General features: G+C 43.8%; 2 protein-coding genes across 3 annotated transcripts; one reads left to right on the forward strand and one right to left on the reverse strand.

Annotated features, from left to right (window-relative positions):
• Positions 1–1510: 1510 nt before the first annotated feature.
• On the reverse strand, positions 1511–10539 carry LOC108930300 (uncharacterized). 2 transcript variants are annotated; one of them, XM_018745494.2, is made up of 10 exons: positions 10118–10538; positions 6889–7092; positions 6245–6349; positions 4803–4946; positions 4344–4502; positions 4119–4247; positions 3318–3374; positions 2982–3011; positions 2831–2901; positions 1511–2227 (listed from the first exon to the last, which is right to left on the reverse strand). In XM_018745494.2, the coding sequence occupies exons 2-10, from the start codon at positions 6941–6943 to the stop codon at positions 2174–2176; spliced, it is 804 nt and encodes a 267-aa protein (XP_018601010.2). In that variant the 5' UTR covers positions 6944–7092; positions 10118–10538; the 3' UTR covers positions 1511–2173. The 2 variants fall into 2 exon arrangements, with proteins under 2 accessions (XP_018601010.2, XP_018601011.2); XM_018745495.2 differs by lacking the exon at positions 2982–3011 and having other exon boundaries at positions 10118–10539.
• LOC108930299 (uncharacterized) lies at positions 9752–12367 on the forward strand. Its single transcript, XM_018745493.2, has 3 exons — positions 9752–9993; positions 10888–11262; positions 11782–12367. Exons 1-3 carry the CDS (start codon positions 9828–9830, stop codon positions 12234–12236), a joined length of 996 nt encoding a protein of 331 aa, XP_018601009.1. The 5' UTR covers positions 9752–9827; the 3' UTR covers positions 12237–12367.
• The last annotated feature ends 3762 nt before the right edge of the window (positions 12368–16129 follow it).

The raw sequence follows: 16129 nt of genomic DNA on the forward strand, positions 1-16129 counted from the left end.
CTTGGTGTGTCCCCTCCCCCTCCAGCCTTACGCCCTGTGTTGCCGGGTAGGCTCCGGTTCCCCGTGACCCCGTATGGGACAAGCGGTTCTGAAAATGTGTATGTGTGTGTACTTGAATGTATTCTTCACTCACGTGTCCATCAAAAGGAAGGAGAAGCTAAAAAAATGAGCAACATTCACCTTGTGCATGGGTTGATGTGGCAGTTGGTGGTGTAGTGATTACAGCTACCCCTTTGCATTTCAAGGACCCAGGTTCAAACCTCACCTTTGAGCAGCATTCTTTAACTAAATTACTCAGTAGAAAAATTCAGAGTTGTGTAAATAGGTAAGTACTTGTAAGATGTTTCAGCAGAAAGCACGATCTAAATATTAAATGCATTTGGTGTTTCTATTGAAGCATTATCAAGTTGCACAATTCAGTTATGCCTTTCATTTATAGTTCGTGTTAGAGATTCACACATTTTTGATGCTTGGAAGACGTAATATAGAAATAACATGAATTTGCTAGAAATAGACATCTACCTGCAGTACACAATACAGATACCATTACTATGTATGTTTATGTTAGATGATTTCATTTTTTAAAATTAAATTTTTTTTGCTGTAATTCCTACTTGCATTAATTCTCTGATTTACATAGCTGGTTTCCTCCGAGTACAGTGGCAATTCATCTCTTTGAATTTGAATCTAAAGAATTAAGTTTGACAGAATGAATGAACTGCCAAAGATGACTAGGATGACTCTTTGGCGCAGATGCAGGCTGTAAATTGGCATCCAGCTTCAATGGCCACTTAAGAGCATCTCAAGAAGCTGGTGCTTCCAAAAGTGTCGAGAAGACACACCCATCCCATCCACCAACAGGATATGAAACTAGCTTTTGAAACATTCTGTCCTCCAACTGAGGCTCCTCCTCCTCAAGGGAAACAGTGCCATCTCCTGGCAGGAATGATGTCACCTGACAGCACTTCATTTGCATTCTCTTCACTTGGATTTACCTATTTACATTTACATTTACATTTATTCATTTATTTAGCAGACACTTTTGTCCAAAGCGACGTACATCACAGCAAAATTACAATTTATGCATTACATTAAGAGAAGGAGACATAACTGCAGACATGAAAGTCTCAAACAAACCCAGTTTGTTACCTACCATTCGCTGCGCCGAGGTTCATCGTTTGAGTAGGTGCATAAAACGCAGGCTAGACAAATCCCGATACCCTCCCACCAATTTTTTTTTTTAAATATTATAAGATACACAAATAAGTATTTACATTTATTAATTTAGCTGACACTTGTCCCCAAAACAACTTACAACGTTAAGGTTAACTATTAACCCATTTATATGGGCAGGTAATTTTACTTTACAATTCAGAGAAAGTGCTTTGCTTAAGGGTACTACAACCAGAGGTGACATTTGAACCTATGGTTCCAAAGGCAGCAGCGCTAACTACTACACTATCAGCTCTCTCTCATTTACATTTACATTTATTCATTTAGCAGATGCTTTTCTCCAAAGCGATTTACATCACATAGAAAATACAATGTGTCCATTACATTAGCAGAAAGAAAGACAGCTGCAGATGCATGACTATTGTACAGTTAGTTTGCTACTTTCCACCATATGAACCAATGTTCATATAGTGCAAATCTCAACAGTGGATTTACATTTACATAATAGAACCCAAATAAATAGAGCCCACATTATTCAAATCCAGAGAATATCAAACCAAAGTGTTAAAAATGTCAATATACTAGTTATACTAATATAATAACCTTCAAGCTTGATTGCAGTTTAAGGGTTACAGTTTTACGGTTTTCACTTACAATGGTTACTTTTAAAAATGTAGTGGATTTTTTTTCTCATAAACTGTTCATATTATTGTTTCATTGAATTTTAAGGGTGGTTTTTACTCTCCTTCCCGGTCCCCCATTTTCATCATTCTCTTTGTCCAGGGCAGGGTTGCAGTGGGCTGGAGCCTATGCAAGAAGTGTAGGGAGCATGGCTAAGTAATGTGTAAAAGTAGTGTGTAGATACCATAGGGCAATCACACACACACCTGATAGTTTACAGTTACACACACTCCACACACATCTTTGGACTGTGGGAAGAAACTGGAGCACCCCATGGAGACACAGGGAGGAATTCAAACCCGTGTCTGAATGTACATCCCTAGAGCAGAGTTACACTTGAGTTATCTTCCTTCTTCAGATGTCTTTTTGCCACCTGGAATGACAGGTAAAAGAAGCCCCAGTGGCATTTTAAGGAAACTGCAAACAACTCAAATCAGCACTAGATGGAGCCGCTATACATGTAGGAAATAGTGAAAGAATGTTTTTCAAAATGTTTTTCAAAAGAGAGGGGCACAGTGGTGCGGCAGTGCAGCAGATTTGGCCTGGGCCTGTTCAGTGGCAGGTCTGGGGTTCGAGTCCTGCTTGGGGTGCCTTGCGACAGACTGGCGCCCCGTCCTGGGTGCGTCCTCTCCCCCTCCAGCCTTGTGCCCTGCGTTGCTGGGCTAGGCTCTGGCTTGCTGCAACCCCGCTTGGGACAGGCAGCTTCATTGTGTGTGTGTGTGTGTGGCATGAACACAATTTCTTGGTTTTATAGCAAAGCTGGGTAGTATTCAGCTGAAAAGTCCATTTTTTTACGTTTTACTCAAGCTTTTCAAGAGTCATATTACTGGTGCCAGATGAAAACAATATGTCCAACACATTCCGCCTAAACTGCAGCAATCAGACAATGTTTACTGCACCCAGATTTCAAAACCCAGTTGAAATGAGATAAATTTTATGTCCTGCAGTAAAAGCTGTTATGTGGAAAAGAACTCACCATAGCAGCTCCTATAACAAAGAGGACAAGGGCAAGAACAGCAACGCTGGCAGGTATGAGTCCAGGATTCTCTGATGAATGAAATATGAATATGACGTTTATGAAAAAATATAAAAGTGATATTATATCATGATGCTTTAGCACTCCTTACCTCCTCCTACTCTTGAGCTAGGTGGGTTTTCTGCAGGAGAAATAAAATGAAATCATGTGACATTTAATGAATCGGAAATACAGTAAAACGCTCTATGATACAACAGAATACCCTGCCTGTAGGTTAGGTTTACATGAATGCTTTTAAAAAGGATAGATTACAATGACAGCTGGCACAGTAATGCAGCCCTTGTATCATCACTAATCTGGCATGAAGAAGTATATTTATAGAGCAAAGATATTACTGGTTTAATGTGAAAGACAAATATCTGTTATGGAATTAGTCGCACAGTGCCATTAAAACCATTACATTGCTGGATGTTGTTATTCTTCTTACCTGTAGGAGATCTTGATTCAGATATGGAAGTTGGATTTATTTTGCATCCGGTAAATTCTAAAAACAAATGTTATCAAAGGTTTATATTTGATTTGATTGACAGCCTCACCCTAAGTGACCTGTATATCATATAATTATATAAATTACATAAATTACAATAAACTGCACACTCATCTACTAAGAAAATTAATGTCTTGGGCAGCAGCATAACAAGAGGGACCAAAGTGAATTGGCAATAGCTCTCAGTGGAGATATAAACAAATTCACATTGGACTCCCTTGAATATATCCTTTATGCCCATGGTCTTGGGCCGCTACACAGTTATTCTGACAGCGTCTGCTTAAAATGATTAAATCATTGGGTGGCACAGTGAGTAGCACTGGTGTCTCACAGCACCTGGGTGGTGTGAGAGGACATGGGTTTGATCCCCACTCAGTTTGTGGAGTTTACATATTCTTTCTGTGTCTGTGTGGGTTTCCTCTGGGTGCTCTGGTTTCCTCCCACAGTCCAAAGACATGCTGTTCAGGTTCATCAGTTTCACTGATGTATGGATAAGGGACCCATTGTAAGTAGTGTATGTAGAAGTGTAAATCACCTTGGTCAATAAGGTGTGTGAGCTGATAACACTACATAGAGTTTGTTGGATGCCACTTTGGAGAAAAGGGTCTGCTACACATATAACGAAAATGAAATCGGTGTGAACTGTTTCCCACAGGGGAGGCTATGTAGTTCTAGACTTGTTCCCAGAATCAAGTACAAAAATCTGTGACAGCTTTTTTAAAACAATATATATACACCTACCGATATCAAGAGCTGTTTTACAAATTATAATGTTCTCATTAAAACACCCTGGCATGTTGGACACGAAAATCCCATTTCCAGTGTAACACTGTGTTGCTGATGTTCCATTTAAAGGAATACAATCTTGTTCTGAAACACAAAAATTGAGACACAGGAAAAACATCTGTGTTAAGGAGTAAAAATGCAAAAAAAATATTTAAAGATATGGATTGGTACCTGTTTTACCTTTCTTTTTGTAAGTAACAATGCAACGGAAGTCTTGTGCTTCTGTTCCGCATACCTGTCCTTCTGTTATGCATTTGTCCTCTGAAGTACATACAGAAGAACACTCACAGTTGGACTGTGAAGGCATGCCAAAGGGAGTCACCTTTACATGTTTGCAGGCTGCAAGGAAGAACCCCAGAATTAACATTACAATGAACACACAGGACGGGACGCCAGTCCGTCACAAGGCACCCCAAGCAGGACTTGAGCCCCAGACCCATCAGAGAGGAAGACCTGGCCAAATCCGCTGTGCCACCACACCCTCCTCTCGTAACAACATCATAAAGATAATTTTTTAGCTGCAAACTAAACTTTTCCATCACTGGCTTTCTATATAGAAAAAAATGTGACCAGTGCAAACACACACATGGAACCTACTAATTCTATTTAATGTTACTGCAAAATGTTGTCTAAACCTACCATTCTCCCCATTGCCCAGATGAGTTTGTAGGCTAAGAAACAAGTAGACGATAATTCGTTTGTGTAAACATTTTTGGGATTTCAAAGTTGTTGAATTCCGTTCCAAGTCAGGGATTGCTGTCTTTTGGCACCGTTTTTGCATGACTGAAAAGATGAAACAAGGAGAAATTGTCAATCATCTCCACTGGATCAATTTTACCAATTTTAAATGTGTGTATACATTTATTCATTAATAATTATTCAGCTGAAATTATTTTAAATCGGTACAGAGGTGCTATCAATGATAGTAATGGGCAAAATCCTTAGTTCCTATAGTTAGTGTTCAACAACATCAACAACAACAACAACAACAACAACTATAATAATAATATTAATAATAATAATTCTTCTTCTTATTATTATTATTATTATTATTATTGTTGTTGTACAGGCATTCCTCACATAACAAGCACAATACCTTCCTGAAGATTTGATTGCAAAGTCAATTCTAGTGAAAGTCTTGAGTTTCTGTATTAGTCTTTGTTAAGAGGCAAGATGTTGAGAGAGATACAATATAAAAATGAATTAAAGCCAAACCTTTCATGGATAGGATAAATTAAACATCTTGAAATGCATATAAAAAGTACATGTAAAACATATATCACTGCTACCAGTCAAAAAACAAATCTGCTAAACCCCTTGGCTACATGGTCTTAAATATTTACTTAACAAGAGTAAGTGAGTGCAACTATTTGTACTATGTAGTCCACTTACTTTCAGTTTCCCAGAAAGAACAACATCCTTTAAAAGTGACCCAACCTGTTTCTATTACACCATCAAAGATGACAGACTAATACCGGTCCACGTGTTACTCTTTTAACGCCCAACAGTCTCTTTTATTTTGCATTTGTACACACACATTTTCTGAACCACTTGTCCCCTACGGGGTCGCAGGGAACCAGAGCCTACCCGGCAACACAGGGCACAAGGCCAGAGGGGGAGGGGACACACCCAGGATGGGACACCAGTCCGTCACAAGGTACCCCAAGTGGGACTCGAACCCCAAACCCACTGGAGAGCAGGACCCGGTCCAACCCACTGTGCCACCGCACCCCCCCACGTTTGTACATATTGACACAGAAATATAGTCTCGTTGTCTGACACCGCTTGTTCCAAGCGGGGTCACGGCAAGCTGGAGCCTAACCTGGCAACACAGGGTACAGGGCCGGAGAGGGAGGGGACACACCCAGGGTGGGGCGCCAGTCCATCACAAGGCACCCCAAGCGGGACATGAACCCCAGACCCACTGCGCCACCGCACCCACCCCGGAAATACAGTCTTGAATAAAATCTTAAATGCCTCGCTCCAAAATAAAAGAGAAACTCTCATCTTGAGATGACAAGCGTGCAACATTCAGTCACAAGTTATTACTGTTACTCAAGAACTGCTTGGACAAAACATACCAGTAAACTTCTCCTCTTGATGTTTGCTCATGTGCAGCATCGCAGCCGATGAGAGCAGTAGTAGTTCAGCTCCAGGACTATATTCACAAATCCCCTCCCTGAAACCTGAAAAGAAAACATGCAGTTAAGGGGTGGAGCAATAATCTTTCGGTGACTGCCAAAGAGTTCAAGCATTAAATCAACCAGGGGTATGACTATTTTTTCCATTGCCCCTTGTAATAGACATAGCATATTTATACGCTATAAATTTTTTCCAAGTACAAAATGTAGCCTTATAGAAAAACAGAAAATTGTTGGATCTATATGACTGGAGGCGTTTGTCATGTGTAATGTTTAATTCAGTGATTCCGTGGTCTGCCAAAAAAATACTGAAAAACTACTCAAAAAAAAGAGTGAGAAACAAACTCAGAAACACATCAGTGAAGGACTTCTGGTTGTAAAACATTCTGGAATCGCATGTGCGCTTGTAGCATGCTGAGGCGGCGGGGAAGGGGGCGAAGCCCGAGGTAAGACAGCCGCAACTGGGACTGATTGCTGTCTATATTTCTTTCCCCGGACCTGCCGGTGAAGGGAGAGAGAGAGAGAGGAAAGAAGGAGACAAACCCCGAGAGACAAACCCCGAGAGACCCCTGACTGACACAGACCCTGTTCCCGAGCCCAATGGGACACAGCCGTCCCAGGAACATGGCCCCAACCCATCTGTTCCCGGTTCCCCCATTCCTCCCGCTTTTGTCTTCTCCCCTTCACTTCTGGGAATCAACACCGGCGATAGCCGTGCACCTACCTGGGTCCGCCTCCATCTGTTGCATCACTCTTCTACAGTAGGTATCCGATAAAAGCATGTGTATCTGAAAAAGATTTTAAGAAGCTTTGGTTTATGAGTCAAATTTCCTGATGTGACCCACCAGGGCTGATTTAGTAGGTACCTGAACTGCGCCTGTAAAATAACAAACTATATAAATGGATGAAATTATGAAATTGCTTTGGATCAGCTCAGTAACAGCAAAATAAAGTACCTCAATAATATACTAACATTGAAATGTTTTTATACTTTAATGTTCAGGATACACAAAGCTCTCGGCAGTAAGATTAAGTTTGTATGAGACAATAACAAGGTAGAAAACCCAAGAACAATGTTTGCAGTCACATCATCACATGATCAGGGCCCTCAAGTTTCCATTAAATGAATGGAAATGAACGGAAAAACGAAACAGATTCTTGACGAAAGAGTGAAAAGATAACAGGCTGCCGTTAACCGCTTTTTTACCGCTGCACCCGTATATGTGTGCGGGTGCATACGTGTGTGTACGTCTGCAGAAGAGCAGCAGAGAAGATTTGTTACTGCACCTTCTGGTGGTACTAGAGAGACACAGTTTGACAATTGCAATGTCACATTTCTGTCCATCTAACAGTGGCCAGGATTCAGGTGACAGTGTGTCTAGAACTGCACCCCTGATACACACAACACATCCTTGCTCAACAAAGTAGACAATCTTCACAAGTACTCTTAGTATTCAAGTGTTCTGCACGTTTAGCAATATGACACTTAATAACTACCTTGGCATACGATATGTTCCTGTACACACTATCTTGTATCCATGTGTCATCTTCCAGACTGAAGAATCGTGAAGTCCAACATGATTTGAACTGAGTCAACTTTGTGTATTATATTTTACATTGGTGGTCTATCGCTACAGTTTATCATGATTCTGGTGTTTATTTGTTGCCACTGCTTTATCCCGACATGCATTCTTCTCGTGTAGTTGTGCGGATAGATAGATAGATAGATAGATAGATAGATAGATAGAAGTAATCGGTTGTGTGTTTGTGTAGTTGTCGGTTGTCTTTATTCATTTATTTAATTGTATTTGCAGTTCGACAGGGTGCATGCAAACCTAAAAAGCCAGTGTCCTGTATTGTAGAGTGGGCATGACTCAGTCCATTAATTAATCACAACAGTTTGTTTGTTTTGGGTTCCATTGTCAGAGAAGTTTCGATTAGGACTCTCAGCTGATGTGAATTAACCTGGTTTAAATAGCAGCTGGTGACCTGTAGCGGCAGCGGTAGCCTCTTGGTGCGAAGACTCGGGGTGCGAAAACAAGGGAGTCTACCTGTAAGAAGCCTCTGCCACTATGTGAATTCTGCCATCATCAATGTGTTCAGCATGGGATCACGTGTCAAATAGCACTAAGATGATTCAAGTCCTACCTATCTGACAGATCCTATCAAGTGGTCTGGCAGGGCTCCCTTTCTTCTCCTCTACCTCTCTCACCTGGTGTCCACAGGACTTGCTATGGGGTCCTCTGCTCTTCTCAGTCGAGACCTCCTTCCTTGGCCCTGTCATCACCTCCCGGGATTCAAGTACTACTGCTATGCTGATGATACCCAGCTCTTCCTCCCCTTACCACCTGGAGTATCAGACATTTCCCCGCGCATCGGTGCCTGCCTGTCGGACATCTCTGCATGGATGTCTGATCACCACCTTCAGCTCAACCTCTGCAAAACAGAGATTCTTTACCTCCCAGCTGGCCTGTCCTCCTGTCACGATCTATTGATCAAACTGGACAACTCATTCATTTTGCCTACCTCCTCAGCTAAGAGTCTGGGAGTGACGGTCTATCTTTTTCTCAGCACATCGAAGCCACAACCCGGACCTGCATAATATCCGCAGGATCCGTCCTTACGTCACAACTGACTGCCCAATTACTTGTCCAGGCCATGGTGACATCCCATCTGGACTACTGCAAATCTCTTCTGCGTGTCCTTCGTGCCACTCAAACCTCTGCAGCTGATAGGGAATGCTGCTGCCCGAGTTGTTTGACTTGCCAAAGCATTCCCATGTATCTCCTCTCCTCATTTCTCTGCACTGGCTTCCTATAGCTGCCCAAATCAAATTTAAGACCCTAGTTATAGCCTACAAATGCATCAGGAGAACTGCTCCCGGCTATCTACAAGACTTGATTAACTGCTACACCCCAACCAAACAGCTACACTCTTCCACATCTGCCCGCTTGGTGGTCCCACACACAAAAGGTAAGAATCGAGGTTCTCGGTTCTGGCTCCGTTGTGGTGGAACGACCACCAACCCTCACTGAGAACCGCTGAAACTCTGTCCACATTTAAAAAGAGTCTGAACTCGGATCTTCAAGACTCACTTCGCCCATGATTTCTTTAGTTCACGGAAGGTGTAAATGTCCATGCACCATAACTTCAAGATCATGCCTGGATAAAGCTTTTACGTAGCTAGTCCTGTAATGTACATAAATGTTTATATGTATCTCCAAAAAAAAAAAAAATTAGTAGGAACGTGATCAGGAATCATTTATTTTGAAAGTTTTATGAGCTACTCGTGTGATGAACATTGGTGCATATGGTGGAAAGAAACAAGCTAACTGTACTTAAGAATCATACATCTGCAGCTATGTTTCTCCTAATGTAATGCACAAATTGTATTTTCTATAAGATGTTCATCGCTTTGGAGAAAAGCATCTGCTGAATGAATAAATGTAAATTTAAACTTGTTCTTTAGAGTCCCTAATGACATATTTGCAGGGATGATGGGGACTGAGTGCAAAAGCAGGAAATGATGGGTTGTGTGGTTTCAAACCAGACAGCCTATGGCACAGCATCTGCACAAAACCCAAATGAGAAATTTGCCAGCCAGGCTACTGAAAGCAAGCAAGCAACCTTATCAATCCAAAGAATGGCAAAAATTAATTTTATTATTAAGATGACCCTGTGGCTTTTAGGTAAGACAGTTTTTTCCTTTACCTGTAAAGCAAATACTCTGAGCTAAATATTTACTCTATTTACTCTGAGCTAAATATTGCTTTTGGAAAAATGCGCCTCTCAAATTAATTCATGTTAACGTACCAGTAGTGTGACGCTCCGCGGGCTGAGTGGAAGAGGTGGGATTTCGGACAGGAACAGAGTGGCTCAATGGATGGTCTCTCTCTCCCTCTGAAGAGCTGACAAACCGCTTTGGATACAAACAGTACACCTTGGGTGTTTTCTGAGCCCCCTGGCTGGGTCTTTATGGCCTCTAAATAAGAACGTGCAATAAGGAGCCGTGGTCAGAGCTGGAGCGTGGTGTTGGAAAACTTCAGGCAGCACTGACTATTAATTATTGCTATCAGTTGGTGAATTGGAGTAAGTTTTGGTACATGATTTGAACTGGTCTGTTAGCTGTATTTATGAAAAACTAAGCACTATATGCTTCTCAAAGAAGTTTGTTATGGTAAAAGGTTCAATACTCAAAAATTTGTAAATCAGGGACCCAATGTACTTTATTATTTATTGTTATTGTCCAGGGGGGCGCAGTGGTGCAGTGGGTTGGACCAGATCCTGCTTTCTGGTGGGTCTGGGGTTCGAGTCCTGCTTGGGGTGCCTTGCGGTGGACTGGCGTCCCGTCCTGGGTGTGTCCCCTCCCCCTCCGGCCTTACGCCCTGTGTTACCGGGTAGGCTCCGGTTCCCCGTGACCCTGTATGGGACAAGCGGTTCAGAAAATGTGTGTGTGTGTGTGTGTTGTTGTCCACAGGTTGTGTCACAATTTTCAAATAATATTTTCTAAGAGAATGAGCAATGATAACAACAGAAAATAAAGTAATTGTGAAAAATTTCTTTACTTTTTGTGTTTTTTTCAGTCATGGTCCCAGTTCTGAATGGCGCTAAGATCAATCAATGGCCATTGAAGGTCTGCCGTTATGTCGGGCAATCAGTTACGCTCTCGTGTGAGATTCATCCCGACTATGAAGAAGGGATGTGGTGTTTACCTCACTGGTCGTCAGTGAAAGGGAGTGCTCTGGAAGTACAGTTCAAGGACCGTTACTGTGTGAAGAGGGGCATGGACCTGTACACATATTTCAGGATCAATAACCTCCAAGCAAGTGACAACAACACCACACTGTTGTGCTCAATGGACTGCAAGGTAGACACAACATTCAAAACATTTTCTGGAGTACACAGCATTATTGAGGTGAAACAGACAAGCGAAGAACTCTGCCCCAGCACAGAGGAAGGTGAGTATTACATATATTATACGTAGCATACTTTATTTCCTTTGTTGATTTCACCGTGCACTGCCAATTGAAGCCCGTGGAAGTCAGCATTCTTTTGCCAGATCACAGTAATGTAATAACTTGGATTTGTGAGATTACATCCCACCACAATAATCAAGCATGATTTAAATGTAACCACTATCTGAGTTAGGAAAAAGTACCCCAATGCCCTAAAATTATACCCTGCATTGCACCTGATACTGCTGGGATACACTTTGGACCACCACAACCCTCCGCTGGGCAAGTACTTACTGGGAACAGATGGATGGTTTTCTTGACAAATTTTAGCTTTCGTGTCAAAAGCAGTTTTACTGGTTAATACAACTTCACTTCCCTTGTACCATTAATGTTTTATTAGATAAAATGTGGAAGATATTGAAAAACTACCAATATACAGAGTACATAGAGACAATGCCCTTCAAGCGAGGCAATTCAGGAGCAAAGCTAATAGTAACCCATACCTTATGTCCCCCCCAAAAGTCATTCAGTGGTCTTCAGGAACACAGCAGTACACGGGGGATTTCGTTGTGTTCGGCTGTATGCTGAACTTCAGGAAAGAAAATGTGCGCGAGTGTCACTTTTCTTGGTACATCGGGGACTTCCACGCCTTCCATACACCCCTGATCTCCAGCAGAAACCTGTATGGACATCGCCTGCTTTTCGATAAAACAGAGATGGCCTCCCAGATGATTCTCGGTGATCTTCAGCTCAATGACAGCAACACCTATTACTGCAAGGTGAACTGCACCACTGACTGTGAGCCATGGGCTGCAAGTGGAAATGGCAGCACTCTTGTGGTCACACATGCCCCAGTTTCTGAAGACGAGGCTTCGGGTAAAGATTTTCTACATAAACATACTGTATCTCTGCCATCTATGTCGGGCTCACGCTTTGAAAAAGAATCAGTTTTTCTCTTCTCTTTCTACAGAGCTTAACCTGGTTCATGTTGCACTGGAGAGCTTCCTGTGGACTGTCAACATTTTTGTACTGTTTGCATTTCTGGCCACTTTACTATGCCTGTGCTTGAAAAGGATCTTCTGAAAGGACATTTCCTGGCTCTGTGCTGCCTATCTCCACTTATTTCTCATTTTGCATCCATGTCTAAATAAAAAAACACGTACGTATGCATACTTGTCCTGAGGATTGACTGCAAGTTGTGAGTGAGTGGAGCAAATAAACTATTTTTTCCTTTGTACCGTATTCTTATTTTTTATGGCACAGGCAGAAGGTTGTGTAGTTCACAGTAATATAACTATTTCTTACCCAAAAGAGCAGGGTGGTGACATCCTTCCCATCATTCCATGCTGTGCATCGTAGATATTTTGGTTTAATTATGTATTAGTAGGCAGTTTGTGTATTGTGTGAGTTCTTGTGTGATGTGTTAATGATGGCTTGGTTACTAGGGTGTAATATTTGTATATGTATTTGTAATATTTAGTTTCTTACTGACGGTATTTCATGTTACATTTCATGGGGTAGTTAAGTTTGCATTTGCTTTTAGCACAGTATTATACTTGTGCTGAACTTTGTGGTGAAAGAAGAGAAGGGTGCATGGTTCAAATGTCTCTTTCAGTGGTATGTGGTCACAATATTGATTACATTGAATGAACTGAAAGTTAATAAATGTTCCACTTCTGTATGTTGCTACAATATTTTGAGCACATGTGAAGCTACTGTAAATGAGTACAAAAACAAGTCAATCACAATCAGCCCTACTTTGGTTTCATCACTTCATTTCCTTTTATTCGCCATGGTTTTTCTACTAGAATACAAAAATAAACAATACCACATTGTGCGGAAAATCACTTTTATTTCAGATATATTTGGCTAAAGGGTAAATCTAGGGTAAATTCATAATATTTTAATTTCCTTGCGTAAAGAATAACATAAGATAAATGTATTGTTATTCTTCATACTCAGTTTCCGGTTTATTTTTTACTAATGAGGACATTTTAAAAATATGTGTAATGCTATTATTGTCAACACCGAGGGCAGGAGTGGTAAGGGATTGTACCCAAGCGTGAGTGCGTTCGTAGGGACTGGCAAAAACAGAGGTCATGGACAGGTGTGGGTTTTTGAGGCGCGGACGTCGTTTCCAGGGGTGAAGCAAATTTCAGTAACTGGGAGATCAAGCAGGGGTCAGAAACCAGGAGAGTCACAACATGAAACACAGAAACTGGGTATGGTAGAAGAATGCCGAATGTCACAAAGCCACGTAGGGAGGCGTTTGGAAGATTCTGCACCTGGTACCAGGATGGCACTACCCTTATGCCTGGCTGGGCTGATTGGTACCAGGTGTTGCCGTTGTGCTCGCGGGTATGGGCGTGACAGTGCCCCCCGCTCTATGGGCGGCCCCAGCCACTCTTCTGGACCGGGGCGGATGCCCCCTGGGCTGGAGCGCCAGGCGATCCATATGGTCCTGGTGGAAGGCCGAGATCAGAGCGGGGTCCACGATGTCCGCTGCTGACACCTAACAGCGCTCTTCTGGGCCATACCCTTCCCAGTCCATCAGGTACTCCATGCTGCCCTGCTGGCAACAGGGGTCCAGTAGCTCCCGAACCGCATACACTGGGGCCCCCTCCACCTGCAGCAGTGGGGAGGGCTCTGAGCTTCGAGGAGTCTGGAGGGATGACACTTTATATAGCTTGAGAAGGGAGACATGGAATAAAGGACATACCCCTAGAGTCGGTGACAGGCGCAACTGGTAAGTGACCGGGTTGATGTATCGGGACTCAATTTCTGGGACGGGAGTCGCACTTTCAAGTCCCTGATGGACAACCAAACCCACTGACGTGGTTGGAAGGTGACGGGGTGACGGTGCCGGTCGGCCTGCTTCTTGTACTGCTGCACGCTGCTGTGCAGACGGGCGGACACTGCTTGCCACGTGTCTGTACCGCTCTGGTACCAGGCCTTGACAGCAGGTATTCAAGGTTCCGGTGATCAGTGAGGACCAGAAAGGGATGTTTGGCCCCCTCCAACCATTGCCGCCATTCTTCTCGTGCCACCTTTATAACCAGCAGTTCCCAGTTACCTATGTCGTAGTTCTGCTCCACTGGCATTATTTTACGTGAAAAAAAGGCACACGGATGCAACTTTGGAGGGCTGCCCTGCCTTTGAGAGAGGACCGCTCCAACCCCTATCTCTGATGCGTCCACCTCGAACGGGAGCACAGGGTTGGGGTGTCGTAGGATTGGGGCCGTCATGAACCGTTCCTCGAGTGTCTGGAAGGCTTGTATCCCTTCCTCTGTCCAGCTCAGCCTCGTTCCTTTTCCTCGCAGCAGACCCGGCAGGGGGTGGCCTCCGAGCTGAAACCCCTGATAAACCTGTGGTAAAAGTTCGCAAAACCTAAAAACTGCTGCGAGGCTTTAACAGTTGTGGGTCTGTGCCGCCGTGATCAGTGGTAGGAGGTGCGGGTACTTCACAGTGATCGCATTTAGGCCTTGATAATCAATGCAGGGGCGCAGCCCCCCCATCTTTTTTCTTAATATGAAAGAACTCTGCGGCTGCCGGGGAGGTGGATGGCCGAATGATCCCTGAGGTCAATGCCTCAGCCACGTATTCCTGCAATGTCTGTTGCTCTGGCAATGACAATGGATAAATGCGTCCCCTAGGGGGAAAAGTGCCCGGCAACAAGTCGATTGCACAATCCCAAGCCCGGTGTGGCTGCTTTGCTTTTACTGAAGACCTCGGCCAAACCCCGATATGCGGTAGGGATCACGAAACCTGGGGGGTTTCCGAGCTCTCCACTGAGGTGGCCCAGCAGGGAAGGGCTAAACAGATGTTCTGGCACTGGCGCCCCCCTGCCACCAATTCCCCCGTACTCCAAGAGAGAATCAGGTCGTGTTTGGCTAACGAGGTGTACCCCAAAATGATAGGCGTGTTGGGGGCCCTGATTAAAATAAACGCGAGGTCTTCTGTGTGACACACCCCGACTCTTATTTTCAAGTACTCGGTCTCGGGGCCGCAACTGATGACGCAAGCGGCGCTGCAGGGGCGGCGACAGGGACTTCGACTGCAGTCGCGGTTACCATCATGGAAGTCCGCTTGGCGGGTCCTGGGTTCTACTGCTTATGCACCAGTCCCTGTAGGAGTTCCAGGATCTGCCGCAGGATTTGGTCGTGGGACCCTAACAGGTCCCCCTGTGCTGAGACTGCCCTTTGCAGGTGCTCCCACTCCGCTGGGTACACAAGTTGGTGGAATCTTCTGTCAACGCCAAGGCCAGGAGTGGTAAGGGATTGTACCCAAGCATGAGTGCGTTCGTAGGGACAGGCAAAAACAGAGGTTGTGGACAGGCGTGCGTCTTCTAGGGGGCGGACGTCGTTTCCAGGGGTGAAGCAAAACTCAGTAACCGGGAGATCAAGCAGGGGCCAGAAATCAGGAGAGTCAAAACACAAAACAGGAAAACTGGGTACAGGAGAAGAATGCTGAATGTCACAAAGCCACGTAGGCAAGATTCCGCACTGGGTACCAGGATGGTACTGCCTTTATACCTGGCCGGGCTGATTGGTACCAAGTGTTGTTGTTGTGCTCACAAGCGTGGACATGACAATTATCAACACAATCAACTGTCCCTGATATTTTGGGGGTGGGGGATGCATAACATGCAAGACAAATTTATTGATGTACATATTTTATGTTGCGTTAAATGCCAAAGTAAACCTATGCTCCAATATACAATGAAGCAAAAACTCCATATAATTCCATTACAATATTTTAGATGGGGGTGCGGTGGCGCGGTGGGTTGGACCACGCTCCTGCTCTCCGGGGGGTCTGGGGTTCGAGTCCCGCTTGGGGTGCCTTGTGACGGACTGGCGTCCCGTCCTGGGTG

Source organism: Scleropages formosus, chromosome 18 (genome assembly GCF_900964775.1).
Source record: "Scleropages formosus chromosome 18, fSclFor1.1, whole genome shotgun sequence".
Taxonomy (NCBI): Eukaryota; Metazoa; Chordata; class Actinopteri; order Osteoglossiformes; family Osteoglossidae; genus Scleropages; species Scleropages formosus.

Bases quoted from the DNA above. Each gene is read 5' to 3' on its own strand.
- LOC108930300 (XM_018745494.2), bottom strand. From the start codon at position 6,943: ATGGGTTGGGGCCATGTTCCTGGGACGGCTGTGTCCCATTGGGCTCGG. The intron at 4,248-4,343 runs GTAAAACAGGTA...TTTGTGTTTCAG, and splicing joins TGTTACTTACAAAAAGAAAG to AACAAGATTGTATTCCTTTA. The intron at 3,375-4,118 runs GTAGGTGTATAT...ATTTGTTTTTAG, and splicing joins TAAAACAGCTCTTGATATCG to AATTTACCGGATGCAAAATA.
- LOC108930299 (XM_018745493.2), top strand. From the start codon at position 9,828: ATGATGGGTTGTGTGGTTTCAAACCAGACAGCCTATGGCACAGCATCT. The intron at 9,994-10,887 runs GTAAGACAGTTT...TGTTTTTTTCAG, and splicing joins GATGACCCTGTGGCTTTTAG to TCATGGTCCCAGTTCTGAAT. The intron at 11,263-11,781 runs GTGAGTATTACA...CCCCCCCAAAAG, and splicing joins CTGCCCCAGCACAGAGGAAG to TCATTCAGTGGTCTTCAGGA.